At 28.4% G+C, this 16,702-nt stretch overlaps 3 protein-coding genes across 3 annotated transcripts; 2 read left to right on the forward strand and 1 right to left on the reverse strand.

Annotated features, from left to right (window-relative positions):
- Positions 1 to 1,572, forward strand: LOC124937952 (ferritin-1, chloroplastic-like). The gene is made up of 7 exons (XM_047478290.1): positions 1 to 353; positions 441 to 524; positions 605 to 665; positions 755 to 842; positions 927 to 988; positions 1,083 to 1,212; positions 1,305 to 1,572. Exons 1-7 carry the CDS (start codon positions 61 to 63, stop codon positions 1,346 to 1,348), a joined length of 762 nt encoding a protein of 253 aa, XP_047334246.1. The 5' UTR covers positions 1 to 60; the 3' UTR covers positions 1,349 to 1,572.
- A 1,667-nt stretch (positions 1,573 to 3,239) lies between these two features.
- Positions 3,240 to 4,750, forward strand: LOC124937953 (kinetochore protein SPC24 homolog). The gene is made up of 5 exons (XM_047478291.1): positions 3,240 to 3,574; positions 3,730 to 3,871; positions 3,963 to 4,064; positions 4,353 to 4,426; positions 4,515 to 4,750. Exons 1-5 carry the CDS (start codon positions 3,397 to 3,399, stop codon positions 4,625 to 4,627), a joined length of 609 nt encoding a protein of 202 aa, XP_047334247.1. The 5' UTR covers positions 3,240 to 3,396; the 3' UTR covers positions 4,628 to 4,750.
- LOC124937954 (gamma-interferon-responsive lysosomal thiol protein-like) lies at positions 4,714 to 7,016 on the reverse strand. Its single transcript, XM_047478292.1, has 5 exons — positions 6,724 to 7,016; positions 6,556 to 6,621; positions 6,328 to 6,474; positions 5,220 to 5,312; positions 4,714 to 5,071 (listed from the first exon to the last, which is right to left on the reverse strand). Exons 1-5 carry the CDS (start codon positions 6,976 to 6,978, stop codon positions 4,889 to 4,891), a joined length of 744 nt encoding a protein of 247 aa, XP_047334248.1. The 5' UTR covers positions 6,979 to 7,016; the 3' UTR covers positions 4,714 to 4,888.
- Positions 7,017 to 16,702: the final 9,686 nt, after the last annotated feature.

Consider the following 16,702-nt stretch of genomic DNA (forward strand, 5'->3'; position numbering starts at 1 on the left):
AAGCCCCCGCCTCCATTTCTTCATTTCATCTTCTTCCTTTTGATTCTTTCGATTGCTTCAATGGCTTCCTTAACTGCCCCTTCTGTTTCTCTTCCCGGCGTGCAAAGATCCGGTAATGGGCAGCAGCCATTGTTGAATCCATCGATGATGACGAGCTTTCAACAGAAGAAAAGAGAAAATGGGTTCTTTGTATCTGCATCTTCCAATAGCAACATGGTTTTGTCTGGAGTTGTTTTCAATCCGTTTGAAGAGGTTAAGAAGGAAGTACTCGCCATTCCTGTCTCTCCCCAACATTCCCTAGCCCGACAGAAATTCGTTGATGATTGCGAATCCGCCCTTAACGAGCAGATCAAGTGAGCTCTGTTCTGTTTTGGATCAAATTGGATCTAGATTCTAGATTAATTTTACTCATTTGATATCTGTTTTCTTGGCATTTACAGTGTTGAATACAACGTATCGTATGTATACCATGCCCTGTATGCTTACTTCGACAGGGATAACGTCGCTCTTAAGGGCCTGGCCAAGTAAACAACATAAAACCCTTTCTTTGTTTCATTTTTTCATTTGTTTCTGTCAATTCACATTCCCCAAAACAAAACATCAGATTTTTCAAGGAAGCAAGTGAGGAGGAAAGAGAACATGCTGAGAAGTTTATGGAATACCAGGTTTTTTTAGTCTTTCCTGATCATTCCTGTCACGGGTGTTTCCTTTCTTCATCTGATAATGAATTAACAATATTGGTTTCCATGAATAGAACATTCGTGGAGGAAGAGTGAAGCTGCATACCATATTGACTCCACCTTCTGAGTTTGATCATGCTGATAAGGGAGATGCTCTGTATGGTAAGCATACAATACATTATTATTATTATTATTATTATTATTATTAAGAAGATGATGATGGTTATAACATATTGATTACTGCAGCAATGGAGCTGGCTCTGTCTTTGGAGAAGTTGACGAATGAGAAGCTTCTGAAACTTCATACTGTAAGTCTGTAAGAATGAATTAAGAAAGATGATGATTGTTGTGTTGTTGAATGAATCAGCTAACTTAATTGTGAGACCTTATTTGAAACAACAGATTGCTTGTGAGAATAACGATGCCCAGATGGCCGATTTCATTGAGAGTGGATTCTTAGGAGAACAGGTTGAAGCCATTAAGAAGATTTCAACTTATGTTGCTCAACTCAGATTGGTTGGCAAAGGACATGGTATATATTATTATTCTTATAAACTAAATGCTTTTACAAGGCATATACATATTCACATATTAACAAAGTGTTTCTTTTTGTTGTGAATTCAGGAGTTTGGCACTTTGATCAGATGCTACTCAATGGAGCCAATTAAGAGTAGGGCTTTGAAGCAAAACATAGACAAGATCCAATAATCTATATGTTTGTTCTAGACTAATCTGATCATTATTAAAATGGTGCATTGATGATGAAGATGTAAGCTTGACCTGTTTTGGATGTTTGTGGGTTGGTTTAGAATATATCTTGTCAGTTTCAGATTTAGTTGTATTTTATATTATTGATATTAAAGGATTTTATGAAAAAAAAAATATATTTTATAATATACAATTCGACATTCTTTATCCTCAATTTGGCTAACCATCCATCTCATTCCACATTCTTTATCCTCAATTTGGCTAACCATCCATCTCATTCCACATTTATCCACCCCAATAATCGACCTCTCATATGTGACCTTGTACTTTCACTTCGGTCAAATCAACCATCACCAATCTCTTTTACTCTTCACTTTGGTCACCAATCCTCAATTGACCTCTTATCTCGTGACTCATCTCCTCATATATTTACAATATACAACATGGTTTTTTTTTTTATCTTCACTTTAGATAACAAGCATCTCATTACACATTTATCCACACCTTAATCAACATATCGTATGGCATACTCACTTCGACTAACCAACCATTTCATTCCATATTTGTATCCACCTCAATTGACCTAGTTGACCTCTCATCGTGTGACATACTCAATTCGACTAACCAACCACCTCATTCCATATTTTTATCCACCTCATTCCATATTTTTATCCACCTCAATTGACCTTTAATTTTGTGACCTTACACTTTCACTTCTTCAAATTAACAAACAACAAATCATTTCCTTACATATCGTGAATGTCTTTTACCCAACCACCAATTTCATCGCATATTTTAACCATTCATCCCAATCCACCTCTAATTTTGTGAATGTCATTTACCCACCCACTAATTTGATCGCAAATTTTAACCAAATATCATTCGAATCTAATCATATCCTCACTTCGATAAATCAACATTTTTATTTCACATATTAACTATCAATGTCTTTAATAGTTTATAAATTGTGCCTAACATGATTTAAACCATGGTCTATATTATGTAGTATTAACACTTTAACCACTCGACCATTTATAATTTTGTGTATGCATATATAATTTATATTACTAACCATTAAAAAAATATTTATATATTTAATATTTGTATTTAAAAATATTTAATAAATACTTATTATTTTAATATATTTATGTTTTTAAATTTATTAACTTTTTCACTAAGTTTATTAATTTTTATATATATATATATATATATATATATATATATATATATATATATATATATATATAAATTATTATTATATTATTAATGTTGATGTTTTATTATTGTTTTGAATAAAGTTTGAAACATAACCATTCTCATATATATATATATATATTTAAATTAATCACAACTTTTTACCTGATAATTTAGACACTTTCAAATTAAACAATATTATATATATTAGTTAGTTAAAATGTTAAAATTTATATCGGTAAGAATATTTTAAATTTAGTGTTGAATTTTTAAAATATAAAGTCTTATTAACCTAATTAGTTAAATATTTGTAGTTATTTTTGTTAGGTTGTAAATTTGAAATGTATATATAATATTTTTAATTTTACTTTTTAACCGTTTTAAGTTTATGTGCGGGCCAACTAAAAATCTTACCTGACCTAAGTATCTATTTACTATCATATATATATTTAAATTAACCACAATTATATTTCGAAATTAAACATTATTATATATATATATATATATTTATTATAAATATAAAATAAATTAAAATGGTTATATATATATATATTGTATTTTATTATTAATTATTTTTCAATTTTAGGTTTCACATTATACTCTGCACACTGAACTTTATTTGAATTGCAGGCCAACCCAAAGCAGAAATCTTTGAGAGAGAATTTCGTTCTCATCAAAAACACGAGAAGAAATCTGTCAAATTCAGTTTTATCACTCCGTTTGTCTCCTTTGAGGGTAAGTTTCTCTTCTTACGGAAACGAATTCTGCTTAAACCTCCGAACCCTAGAACTCGCCCTGCGTATTCTCGTAGTAAATGGCTAATTCGTCGAAAAAGATAGATCTGGAGGATTTGATCTCTTACAGCAACGATCTTATTCAGTTTCTCAAAGATAAAAAGGACTCCAGTAACTTGGCGCAACAGTCTGAACAATCCAAGTCCCTTTACTCGCAGTGCGACAATGTTTTCAACGATGTTCAAAATCTGGTCCAAGGTCAGTTCTTTGATGAAATTCATCTAAATTTATTCGTGTTTGCACTCTCATTCAGGGTATTAGGCTTAGAATTTGAAGTTTCATGTACTATCTTGTTTTTCTGTTTCCTAGCACTCTTGATTATCATCTCATCTGTTATTTGGGTGATGTTCTAGGCTATCAGAATAAGATAAATGAGTGCAAGAAAAAAGTTGAAGTTGCTAAATTGGAAGCAGATTCAGTTGGAGATTTGGATTCACTGCAGAATGAATTGGAGGATGAACTACAAATAGAGAGATTGCTTAAAGAAGAACTTAGATAAGTGTTTTTAACTTGACCTCCCAATCACCAATTCAAGATTTTAGTTTGAATCTGATTTAATTTATCTGTGATTAATTAAAATCAACACAGATATTGATAACGATATCAATGATCTGGAGAATCAAAGAATTTCCCTTGAAGAACGCAGACAAGTTCTGAAGAAGCTTGAGCAAGATGAGCAGAGGACTCAGTATGTTTTCTCTTATCCAAAATTTTGTGAACAATGCGGAGTCGAATTTGTTGATTCTCGTATACAAAGATATCAAATGGCAGTTACCCATGTGTGGTATTTGAATCGCATTCCTAGTTATATTGCGAATCTTTTAGATTAACCTCTTAAAGAATTAGAAGGCCTAGCATACTGCGATGTGTGATTTGATCAAAATTCTGATTTTACAGATGTTTAGATCTTGCTTGAGTTGAATTGTCATCATCTTATTCTCCATGATCTTGGTTGATTTTTTTATTTTTGTTGCAGGATGAAACTCTCCATGTATGCTTCAGTCACAAATATAATCCCAAACTTGGATGATAATTCAAAAGTTTCTGGTCGTATCCTTTGTTCTTCTTAAGCTATTTTTTAAAGCTCATTTAAATCAGCCTGCAAATATTGTGTTTTCCTTTAACTTCAATGATATAGTTATCGTACAAAGAGATAAACAGGTAGTGGAGAAGTTTGAGTTCGACCATTTGAAGACAACTCCTTTCGATTCTTGTAATAGCATTTGGAAGATGATAAAACACCTTGATTGAAGTAAGAAGTCACGATGCTGAAATTGATTAAAACAACCTTGTTCCATTTGATTGTTTTTTGATTCATGTTATGTTGTTTATCCTCCGAACTTATGTATGAAAGCTCTTTATTTTTCATTACATCTTATATCTGCCAATTCCTTCTAACATAGACAAACAATAATGTTTGACCCAAATAGGTAAACTTGACATTTAAATCATTGTATACATGTTTGACGATATTTAAAATGCGGAATTCCCAACAATTGTGGCGTCTGTTGACTATGGTGTTGCTGAATATTCCTTTGTTGCAGCTTCGATTGGAAATGAAACTTGGGAAGGAGACTTTGTATTTCTTCTTCCAAATGAGTTAACAAATGTGGCTGGTTGATTAGAATTGCAGGCTTTAGGAATTGCATTACCTCTGTAAGCTCTACACACATAGGCTATGAAGTTTTGGTAATCCTGTTATATAGACATAAGCACATAGTGTAAAGAAACATATTTTTGGGTCTGGGTCTGGATCTAAAAGATCATTCTTTGATCATTTAGATCTAGATTCAAAATTGTTTTCAAATAAGGCATTATAAGAGAGATGAGATTGAGAGATTACATCTTTAAGTGGAAGATTATCAACAACTAGCCATGGTACAAAAAGATGTGGAGGATCAAGATGGGTGGTTTCATCAGCATAACCTCTTTCCAGCTATATAGAAATAAAAGCTTATGTCAGAAAACAAAGAGAAAAAGAAGAAATTTAGGCCTTGTTTGATGTTTTGGGATTATTTGAAAATAACATTGCACTTTTTGGGTTATTTTGGTTCTATTACCAAATTGTTCTTAGATTAATTTATTTTATAAAAAGAAAAATTATTAATCTTAAATTGCCCTTCTAAAGTATTTTGTTTTAGAATTAATTTAAATAAATTATTTGTTTTTGATATATATTATTAAATTATTTAAGTGAAAAGAATTTAGTCATATAAATATATACATAAAAAATGAGGTACTGAATAAATATTAACTAGAATTAATTTTAAATTCCCAAGTATCTAGTTTATCTGAAATTTATCACCACTACTAGCTTGTTTGATTTTGAGTTTTTTTTACTAATTTTAAAAAAAAAGTTTTATTTTTATCACATTATTATTATTATTATTATTATTATTATTTTAACAATTAAATTATTTAATTTATCAATAAAAATGATTAAAATACTATTCTTTAACTTTTATAAAAAAAAACTTTACTAATTTATTTTAAACTTATTTCAAATTATTCAATTACATATAAAACAACATTTTTAAAGTCCAAGAAAACACAAGATAAGAGTGCTCTAACCATTTTTACAGCTCCATATTTGGGTTATTTTGAGTTTTTTTTTAAAATACATTTTTACTATAATCATTAACTTATTTACTTTATTCTACTTTTATTAAATTTCAATTTTAAATAAAAAAGAAATTTTAATAATTTACTTAAATAATTTTTTTTTTTTGTCAAACATTTTTTTTTTGTTTTTTTAATAAAATCCAAGATCAAAGAGCTATTATTCTTAATTTACTTTTTATAACATTTTAAAAAATCAAATAATATAAGATATGGTGTTCAAATAACCCATTTATTATCTGAAACAAGATTAAATGAAGATATAATCATTTACTTATTCAAATAAATCCCAAATCAAACAAAGCCAATTGAAGCAATAAAAAGAAAGTAACCTGGAAACCATGGCCACTATTGAAGCAATCAAGAACTGGTTTAGAATCAAGTTTCTCTGATCCAAAACAGTTCTTCCATTCATTATGTTTATTCTGCAAATGAAGACCCTCCACACATTTGATGAATCTGAAGTTATAATGTGCACCCTGATAACATACATTAATTAATTCAGATCTAAACAGATCGAGAAAGAATCAATCTTGAACAATTAAAGATTGCATTTTTACCCGGTCAGGCCAGACATTAATGGCACATGCTTCAACAGTATTCAGCATACATTCATCAGGACCATGCTGCCATGGCAGAGCAAGATTTGGACTGTAAAGTTAGAATGATAGAGGAAGAAGAAGAAGAAGAAGCAACTGAAGATGGGAAATGGTGAAAGACATTAAAACCTGACAAACCCATGTGTAGTTATCTTTCATATAAGCATTTCCCCATGGTATTAGCCTCAGATTGACGATTGAAATGATCCCATTTTCGAAGATCTTGTTTAAGTTATTAGAAATGAAGTTTGCACAGTAGGGACAGAGAGATTCATAGTAGATTGAAAGATTAACCTTGTGAGAATCAGCTGAAGAAGAAGAAGAAGGATGAGTTATTGAAAGAATGAGGAGAAATGCAAAAGCTGCTGCTTTGTGAGAAGCCATTAATCATGGAACTAGGAAGAATCAAAGTACTTGGAGTCCCAATGTTTATATTGTGAAGTCTGACTTTTTTATATTTTATTTTATTTTATCTATTAAATAAGTTTTTATTTTTTTTTAAATATTGTATGGATTATGAAAACTTAGAATGGTTTAAGAGTTAGTTTGATTTAATTTATTGAATTAAATAAGTCGCGATTGTGTAACATCATGGAATAAGCTATCCCGAATAAATAAAATTAAACATATTTGAGCGTTTAACGACTAAGTTAAATAATTTTGAACAAATAAGCTATATATAAAACATTAAATTATGTAAGTAAAAGAATTTATGTTCGATTCTCACTTTCATCAGTTTTAGCAGCAAGAGATTAAACAAATCTCAAGGCCTTGTCACATAAGGTTGTCATATGTGGGGGCAATTAATGTCTGACTCCCTTCTTTTACCTTAATTTGATTCATCTTGACTATCACCATGATCAACATCTAACCCTTCATAGTCTTGATCTATAGTAAAAGAAGTTAATAATTGGTTGCAAAACTTCATTTTCAAAGTCTTGATGATGAGAAGCACGAAAAGAGAAGTAGAAGAAGAGATCGGATGAGATGAAAATCATCAAAAATGGAATCAACCTTCTTTTTCAACAAGTGGGCAGTGGGCCATTGTTGAACATGACTTCAATTCATAGATTTGCAGGAAAATTAAAGGCATGATGGTATCTATCTTTTTCTTTTTGGTTCATTAAATTATCATGATAAGTTCAAGTTTACAACTTTTTCTTTTCTTTTTTAAATTTATTTAGGAATTAAGCCAGCATGCACTTATAACAACTATATATTTGATTTCTTAATAACAACTATATATGTTCAGTTAAAGTACATGAGTAGGTTAAGTTCACAATTTTTTTTTAAAAAAATTGATTAATGGGACCTTTTGGGTCTGGCTAAAAGATCCTATTTTCTACATTAGCTAGTGATGGAATTAGAACTTTAACAGGCCACCGACACTTGTTGATGTGCTCAAATTAATAACAAAACCTTCAAATTTCAATGATCAAATACTTATAAAACTTAATTTGTCTAACACATTCTCAATAAAATCTAGTTTGTTTGTTTTCTACTATAATTCCTAGCTAAGTGAGGTTCGCCTAGCACAACGCTATCAAATATTTGAATTTTGTTAAAATTAGTAAATTATGATGGTGGTTTATAAACGCATAATAAATGGATAAAAACCTAATATGAACAAAAATTGTAGGCACAAATCTACTTCACTTATATGTATTGCATTCTCTCTATCTTGCAACCACATCGAATTAGTGAAATGTGTGCAAAGAGAGTTGGCGAATGAGATAAAAATATCTACAAAATTTTATTGATGGAATCTTATAATTTTCGATGAATTTTGTATTATTTTTTTCAATGGTAGGATAATCTGTCGTTTTTTCGAAAAATAGAATATTTTTTTTTTTTTAGGTTTTAATATTACTTTCTAATGGTAGGTAAATCCATAGAATATCTAGGACATTTTTTTAATCTATATATAAGAGCTTATGAATTTTTAGATATTATATTGGGGATGTGGACTGCAAAGTTTTTTTACAATAAAATATAGGAAAAAAGCTTACTTAGACGTATGTACTTGTACAACTAGCTCACTTAGACGTATGTACTAATAAAAGATCATTTAAACATATGTACTATCAAAAATTGGCTCATTTAGCCTCTTTTAGTAACCATGGTTAACTTTTATTTTTAAATTTATATATTTATTAATTAAATATTAATATATTTTCTCTCTCATTCTTTTTCATTTATTACTAATAAATAAACTCTTTATTTTTTTTTTATCTTTTTTATTATTTCTATATGAGTATTTATTATTGATTATTTTATTTTAATTATATATATATATATATGAATATGAGTATTCATCATTAATTATTTTAACTTTATATTTTTTCTTCTTTCTTATATTTTTTTTCTTATATTCACATAAATTATTAATTATTTTAAAATTGTTTGGTCCCAACAATGAAAATCATTTCAACAATGAAAATTCTTTCAACAATAAAAATTCTTCAACACAAAAATAAATTAATTAAGAATTAAAAATTGAATAAACTCAAAAAAGTAATAATTAAATATTAGACAAAACAATGCACCTACTATAAGTGGTGAATAAAAATTAAATAAAAAATTATTAATTTCATTTTTGTTTATATTAAATAAAATAAGAAAAAATTATTCAAAAAAATATTCCAGTAAAACATAAAATTTATAAATAAATTGTTAAATATTTTTCAAAAATGAGAATTTAAGCCAGATGAGAAATAAAAACTAATAAAGAAAAGAAAGATAACATATAAAAAAAAATTAATATTAAAATAATAAAATAAATTAAGAATAAAATAAATTATCTGGTTTAATTAATGGAAAAAAGGAGAGAGAAAATATATTAATATTTAATTAATAAATATATAAATTTAAAAATAAAAGTTAACCATGGTTACTAAAAGAGGCTAAATGAGCCAATTTTTGATAGTACATATGTCTGAATAATCTTTTATTAGTACATACGTCTAAGTGAGCTAGTTGTACAAGTACATACGTCTAAGTGAGCTTTTTTCCTAAAATATATCCTTGCAAGTTTCACAAGATATTCTATTTTTGAGAGACTCACTCAACGAATTTAAGTTGGAATCTTATTCAAAAGATGAAAGAATTGCTTTAACTTGAAGTTGAAATGAAAGAGATAATTTTTTTTCTATATTTCAGCATGGATTGCAGCAAATCAATTAATGTTAAGATAGAAAAAATCAATATCATAAAATACATAATTATATCTAATAATAATAACAGACTTTAAATCTTACCTACCAAATTAAATATTTGAAGTTGGATTTAATTAAGAATTATCTAATGTCGGTGGGTCGTAGGATCGCCGAAAAAAAGTCCAAACAAAAAAGTAAGATATTATTATTATTATTATTATTATTATTGTAACATATGTTAAGAATTTAGAACTACTTCAATGTTTCATTTGGTCGGATCCATTTTATTTTGTTTATCTTTATTAGGGTTTAAATTGTTACCATTTATTTATTTAAACTAATTAAATGAAAAATTTTCTGTATGTGTATGTGAGAACTATCATAGAAAAAAAGCGAATGAATCATACGAGCCAATCATATTAACTAGACCAACAAATTTTTATATATTACAAAATAGTTCTTAAACTAACATAAATAAAAAAATAATTTTATAAATAAAACTAATTTAGCCTATTAAACAAATTATCTAATATAACTTATTACAACTCTTATATGTACATACCATTGTGTACAAACTTAATCAAAATATAGACATTTCTATATGAACATAATTTATATTTATTTTAATACATCTCCCTTAAGATGAACATTTTTAAGGCTCATCTTAGACAATAAAGCCTGAACAGGATTAAGATTAAACTTTGGTGAAAAATCAGCAGCTTGATCTGGTGTATAGACATGCTTAGAAATAAGAAAACTATTTTTAATTAAATTTATCTCGAATAATATTACAGTTAATCTCCAAATGTTTTGTTCTTTAATGGAAGATTGAATTTTCAGTGATGTATATATCATGCATATTATCACACCATAAGTTGATCACAAAGGGACAATTTGTTAGAGATTGTATAGAACATATGAAATCCATAGTTGTTCACATAGCGTGGAACCAAGACTTAGGTATTCCGCTTCAACACTTGATCTCGAAACAATCGCCTTCTTTTTTAGTTTTCCATGAAATTAGTGAATTCCCTAGTTTGATGCAGAATCTTATAAGGGACCTTCTACTTACAATACAATTTCTCCAATCTGCATCTGAAAAAGCCTTCATACATAGGTTATTATTGAAATAATAAAAAATGTCTACTAACGATGGTGAACCTTATAGGTACCGAACCACTTTAAGGGTTGTCTGTCAATAAATAATGTTTGGCTCATTTATGAATTAACTGAGTTGTTGTACACTATATGTTAAATCAGGTATAGTAAAAGTCAGATATATAAAACGTCCAACTAACCGTCTATATTTCTCAAGATCTTTCAACAACTCATACCATTTTTCTTGAAGTTTAAGACCTTTAATCATATATAAGAGTCTTTTATGGTTTAAAACACATTAGTCCTGTTACTTTTAAAATATCAAGACATATTTCCTTTAATTCACAAATAATCCTAGTTTTTTATGGTTTAAAACACATAAGTCCTGTTACTTTTAAAACATCAAGACATATTTCCTTTAATTCACAAATAATCCTCTATCAGTCTTATAACAGTCTCAAGACCAAGAATTTTATTTGACTTCTTTAAGATCTTTAATTAAAAATTTATTATCAATGAAAATCTTAACATTCTCAATATCATTTAAATCATTTTCACATATTAATATATCATCTACATACATAAAATAAAACAATAATTTCTTTAACAATATGATCATTTTGAAATTATATGAAACCAAATTCAATTAATAGGTTTGTACATTCCAAGTCCCATTGTCTTAAAGCTTGTTTCAAACCATAAAGACTTTTAACAAGTTTACAAATTTTTTTCTTCATTTTTTCTAATGATTTATAACCATTTGAAGGGTTCATATAAAATAGCTTCATTAATGTGTCCATTAAGAAAATTATTATTGACATCTACTTGATGTGAATGCCAATTATTTGTTGCTGCTAAAACTAATATAAGTTTAATTGTTATTGTTTTAGCAACTCGTACAAATACATCATGATAATCAATCCCCTCTTTTTTGACTAAAATCCTTATCAACAACTTTAGCATTTAGTTTGTTAAGTGAACCATCTTAATTAAGTTTAATTTTATAAACTCATTTTGACCCAATTATTTTTTTTCCTTTTGAAAGATCAACAATCACCCAAGTTCTATTTTTATCTAGTGCTTTCATTTCATCATTCATTACAATTTGCCAAATAGGTTGTTTGCTAGCTTCTGCATAAGAAAAATGTGATTATAAAGGGGTTAAACACATTGCCCGCAAACACACTTAACTATTTAACTAGGCACAGAACATGTCGTTTGACAGACTTGAACTCCTCTTCTAGCTTAGCGGCAACAAGAGGTGGATATCCTCAGCCTCCTTGAGAGGTCTTGGGTTTGAACCCGTTATACGACAAATTATGAATCTAATTAAACGATTAAGTGTGTTTGTGGGTTATGTGTTTAACCCCCTTGTGGCCACATTTTTTTAGCTTCTTCATAAGATTTAGGCTCATCAAGACATATTATGTTCATAAAAATTTCGTTTCTATTTGTTTTGTATAAATGATTAATAAATGAGAACGTATTAAGAGGGCAATGAGACTTAGAAATATGCATGTTTTACTCCATGTTAGTTTTTTCATTAACTCTCACTTTTCTTAACTTGATTAGGTTCATAAATTTCTAAATTATCATTAGGACTTTCTGTATTGAAATCACCTCCTAAATTTAAACATTATGTTTCAGAAATATGATTCTCAATCTCATTTGTATCATGAGATATTGAAGTTTCTTCTGTCGTTGTTTTGTTTTTAAAAAATTGATAGTCATGTTTCTTTTTGTTTTTGTTTTACTCCATCATATTTTTAGTTTCATCTTCATAAAATTGTGTATCATAAAAGACATATAATTCAATTTTTTTTTGATTTGTATCCTTAGAAAAAAGAAAATATTTTTTCATAAAAAATAAAATCTCTTGAAACAAAAATTCAATATTTTTCTAGATCACAAACCCAATATCCTCTTTGATCATTTGCATAGCTTAAGAAAATATATTTTATACCTCTAATACCAAACTTGGACTTATTTGATTGATTATTTGTGTAGTAATATAGACATTCAAAAGTCCTAGCATTATCTAGATTTGATTTTTCAGCTTTAAAAATTTCTAAAGGATAATTCCATTTAAGAATTATTGTGGACAACCTGTTAATCAGGTGAGTTGCCATAAGAATGGCAAAATGCCAAAACTTTAATGGAAGACATGTCTGAAACATAAAAGACCTAGAAATTTCAAGAAGATGCCTATGTTTTCTTTCTAACACCCTATTTTGTTGTGGTGTGTAGACACATGTCTTTTGATGAAAAATACCTAAAGATTTAAATAAGTTCATGCATCCAATATTAACAAATTTAGAGCCATTATCTGCTCTAAAATTTTTAACAATGGTGTTATAATTATTTTTGACCGGTCCACAAAAATCTTCAAGTGTTGAACATACAAGATTTTTACCTTTTAAAATAAAGGTCCAAATACATCTAGTAAAATCATCAACCAAAGTCAACATATATCGACAATTAATATATGAATCTTCTTTGTATGGACCTCATACATCAGCATGAACTAATTCGAAAATAGATTTACTTTTTGTATTACTGTTGTCAAAAGATAAACGATGCATCTTAAATTTATTTCAAACATCACACAGTTTAAAATTTAGAGCAATTCTAGGAAAAATATGTGGATGTCCCATTTTAATATTATTATTCCAGAATCTACAACAGAATTACAAGTAGACTATCAATATAATTGTTTTTATCATCAATGATATTGTCAATTTCTAAGAAGTACAAGTTGTTATGTAAAATTCCTTTTGCTAAAATTTTATCACATTCAAGGTCCTGTAACAAACAACATTGTTATTGAAAACACATTTTCTCTTTTTTTATTTCAAAATTTGTGACATAGAGATCAAATTATAGTTGAAGTCATGAACATAAAAAACATCAAAGAGTGTGATTTCTTTTGTTAATTCAACTTCTCTAATATAATTTATTCAAATGTTTGTACCATTTTAGTTAATATGGAAATAAAAATTTTAACACAAAAAAAACATGATTATTGACTCCTATATCAATAATTTAAAAATGAATTTTGATTCTGTTTTGATTTGAGTTTAAAATTGTGTGATTTTCATAATCAATTTTTGTATTAGAATAGGTTAATGACAAACCTGCACTATATTTGTTGGAAGAAGTTCCATCTTTTGAAAATCTAATATTATTGGTTTTCTTAAATCGCTTAATCAAATTAGTCAATGTTTCCATAGTTTATGCAATGAATATTGCTTGAACTCCTTGTTCTTGATTTTCCTTTTTTTCTTCAAGATCAAAGGGTGTTGATGTCATGTTATTGAACTTCTTTCCTTTCTGATCTCATATGTTTCTTTTCCACTAATCAAGAAATCCAACAATTCAAAAACAACCATCTTTTAAGTGTCCATTCATTCCACGATGAGTACATTACTTTTTTTAATCATTTGATGTCTTATTTCTTACAAAAGGCATTGCCGAATGTTTATTTGGTTCATGGTTGACATCACTAATCACTCGTCTTTGAACTGATAATAATGTTGAATAAACTTGATTAAAATCAGGTACAAGATCAAAAACAAGAATCTAATTCCGAATATTTTCATAAGATTCATTTAAGCCCGTAAGAAAAGGAGAGTCTCTTTTTTGTGTCCTCCTCCTCAACTTGATCAAAAACTTGGCAACATTTATTAACCCTAATTTTACAGTCGCATCTTGGAATCGAATTAATAGAGCGATACTCATTCCACCATCTATTCATAGTAGAAAAATAATTTTCAAAATGAGAATAATATTTCTTTAGTGAGTTTACGTCTTTATCTAGTTGGAAAGAGTTTTGTTCATTCTTGACTTGATATCGTCTTTTAAGCGTCTCTCATAGCTCCATGGTGATCTCACATGAACAAAATTCTCCTTAATGTCTGCACTTAGTGAGAGAATCTAAGAGCGAACAAGTGAATCTGTTTTGTTCCATTTGTATCGATCGTTATCGTTATGTGGATAAAAAAATGAGCCATCGATAAACATATGTTTAGACTTAGTAGTAAGCGCAATTGCAACGCTTCTGCTCCAACTAAGATAGTTTTGCACGGTAAATAGTGCAGTCACAATCGTCATACATGGTTGATCGTTGATTCCCACATAAAGAAACACTTCTTCAACTTTCTTGGCTTGATTTCTTTTCTTCTTCTTTCTCTTTAGTTTTCGTTTTTTCTTTGAATCACGTTTCTTCTTCTTATCGCATTTCTTCTTATCTTCCTGTCTTGCCTAATAGTTTTTCTTCCGGATCTTGATTTTTGCCCGACGGTAGTTGTTTAGTGACTTCTTCTTTCGAATACATCGTAGTATCTAATTAACTAGAAGAAGAACTATACGAAGAATTAGAAGAAGAAACTTCATCCCGCTCTGATACCATATTAATTTTCAAAATCAAGTGAAAAAACTTGTGATTTTGTAATGCTTCTGTATGTGAGTACAAGAATAGAAAAAATGTAATGAATCATATTATTAACTAGAACAATATTTTTACATATTACAAAACAGTTCTTAAATTATTAATGTAATAACAGAAATAGAAATAACCTTGCAAATAAAACTAATTTAGCCTATTAAATAAGTTATCTAATATACCTTATTACAACTCTTACCTGGGCATAACCATGTGTACAAATGCAATCAAATCATAGACATTCTTATGTGAAAATAATTTATATTTATTTTAATAAATATTTACCTGTTTTTTTACCGTTTGTGTCCACTCTTTATAATACAATATATCATAGCTTTTAATTTTATTTTATTTTTACATTTTTTCTTATTTAAAAAAGGTATATACAATTAATATAAATTATAGTCGTTTAAATTTAACGATAAAAATAATACAAAAATACGAGTGTCCATCTTGTCACCAAATATACTCGAAATATAATGAAATTAACTATTTGGGGTAAAAATGAAAACATAAATAAAAAAATGACCATCAAAGAACAAACATAACATAAAATTTAAAGTTAACGGAAATTCTGAAGAAGATCAATGATTTCACCAAACGCATTTACAGAAAAAATCTCACATATCGTCATAATAATAATTTTGCGGAGTAAACACATCGGTCGATCACAATCATTAAACATCACACAGTTCCTTTCGAGCCAAATAGTTCACCAGAAAATAATTGAGATAGGGGTCCATCGACTCAATCCAACTGAGCTCACAGTTTATATCTAAACATTCAACAACCGACAATTGACTCAGGCATCACTCGTTCAATGTCAATAATGTTTCATAGGTAAGCTCCAAATTGAGTCACTCATTTGCAACTCAAAAGAAAGGGAGGTGTCGTATCCACCTCATATTAACATATTATGCAACGACTAACCAGGGCAGACCCTGGGTAAGCCCAAGAGGCCATCGGGTTAAAGCAGCCCACTCCTCAAGGCAGCCCATTTAATAAAAAAAAATATTCGATAATTAATTAAATTTATTGAATTTTATATAAAATCCTGTAACACAATGATTTAAGATAAAAATTCAAAGTTTTTATATGGTTATGGGTTCAAATTTCACCCAAAATAATTTTTTTATCAATATTTTAAATTAGACATAGGGCAACAAAAATATCCAATTTTTTCCTGCTGGGGCAGCCCAAAACTCGGTGTTGGCTATGTGACTAACTACATTTGACCATTTTTCATTCATCTATCATCCGTCTAAGATTTTTCAAGGAAATTTAAAATCGCGCAACTTCTTCCATTGAAAGTCATATGAGGCAATCTCAGCAAATAATATATAACAATGATTAACATTAAAAATTTCATATCTTGTCAACGTAAGTTATCACACCAAGAATGAATCATCACATT

Source organism: Impatiens glandulifera, chromosome 5 (genome assembly GCF_907164915.1).
Source record: "Impatiens glandulifera chromosome 5, dImpGla2.1, whole genome shotgun sequence".
Taxonomy (NCBI): domain Eukaryota; kingdom Viridiplantae; phylum Streptophyta; class Magnoliopsida; order Ericales; family Balsaminaceae; genus Impatiens; species Impatiens glandulifera.

Excerpts from the sequence above, each read along its gene's own strand:
- LOC124937952 (XM_047478290.1), top strand. The coding sequence starts at position 61 with ATGGCTTCCTTAACTGCCCCTTCTGTTTCTCTTCCCGGCGTGCAAAGA. Across the intron at positions 354-440 it reads GCCCTTAACGAGCAGATCAA|TGTTGAATACAACGTATCGT; the intron begins GTGAGCTCTGTT and ends TGGCATTTACAG. Across the intron at positions 666-754 it reads AGAAGTTTATGGAATACCAG|AACATTCGTGGAGGAAGAGT; the intron begins GTTTTTTTAGTC and ends TTCCATGAATAG.
- LOC124937953 (XM_047478291.1), top strand. The coding sequence starts at position 3,397 with ATGGCTAATTCGTCGAAAAAGATAGATCTGGAGGATTTGATCTCTTAC. Across the intron at positions 3,575-3,729 it reads TGTTCAAAATCTGGTCCAAG|GCTATCAGAATAAGATAAAT; the intron begins GTCAGTTCTTTG and ends GTGATGTTCTAG. Across the intron at positions 4,427-4,514 it reads TAATTCAAAAGTTTCTGGTC|TTATCGTACAAAGAGATAAA; the intron begins GTATCCTTTGTT and ends TCAATGATATAG.
- LOC124937954 (XM_047478292.1), bottom strand. The coding sequence starts at position 6,978 with ATGGCTTCTCACAAAGCAGCAGCTTTTGCATTTCTCCTCATTCTTTCA. Across the intron at positions 6,622-6,723 it reads ACTACACATGGGTTTGTCAG|CATGGTCCTGATGAATGTAT; the intron begins GTTTTAATGTCT and ends CTGCCATGGCAG. Across the intron at positions 6,475-6,555 it reads TTAATGTCTGGCCTGACCGG|GGTGCACATTATAACTTCAG; the intron begins GTAAAAATGCAA and ends GTATGTTATCAG.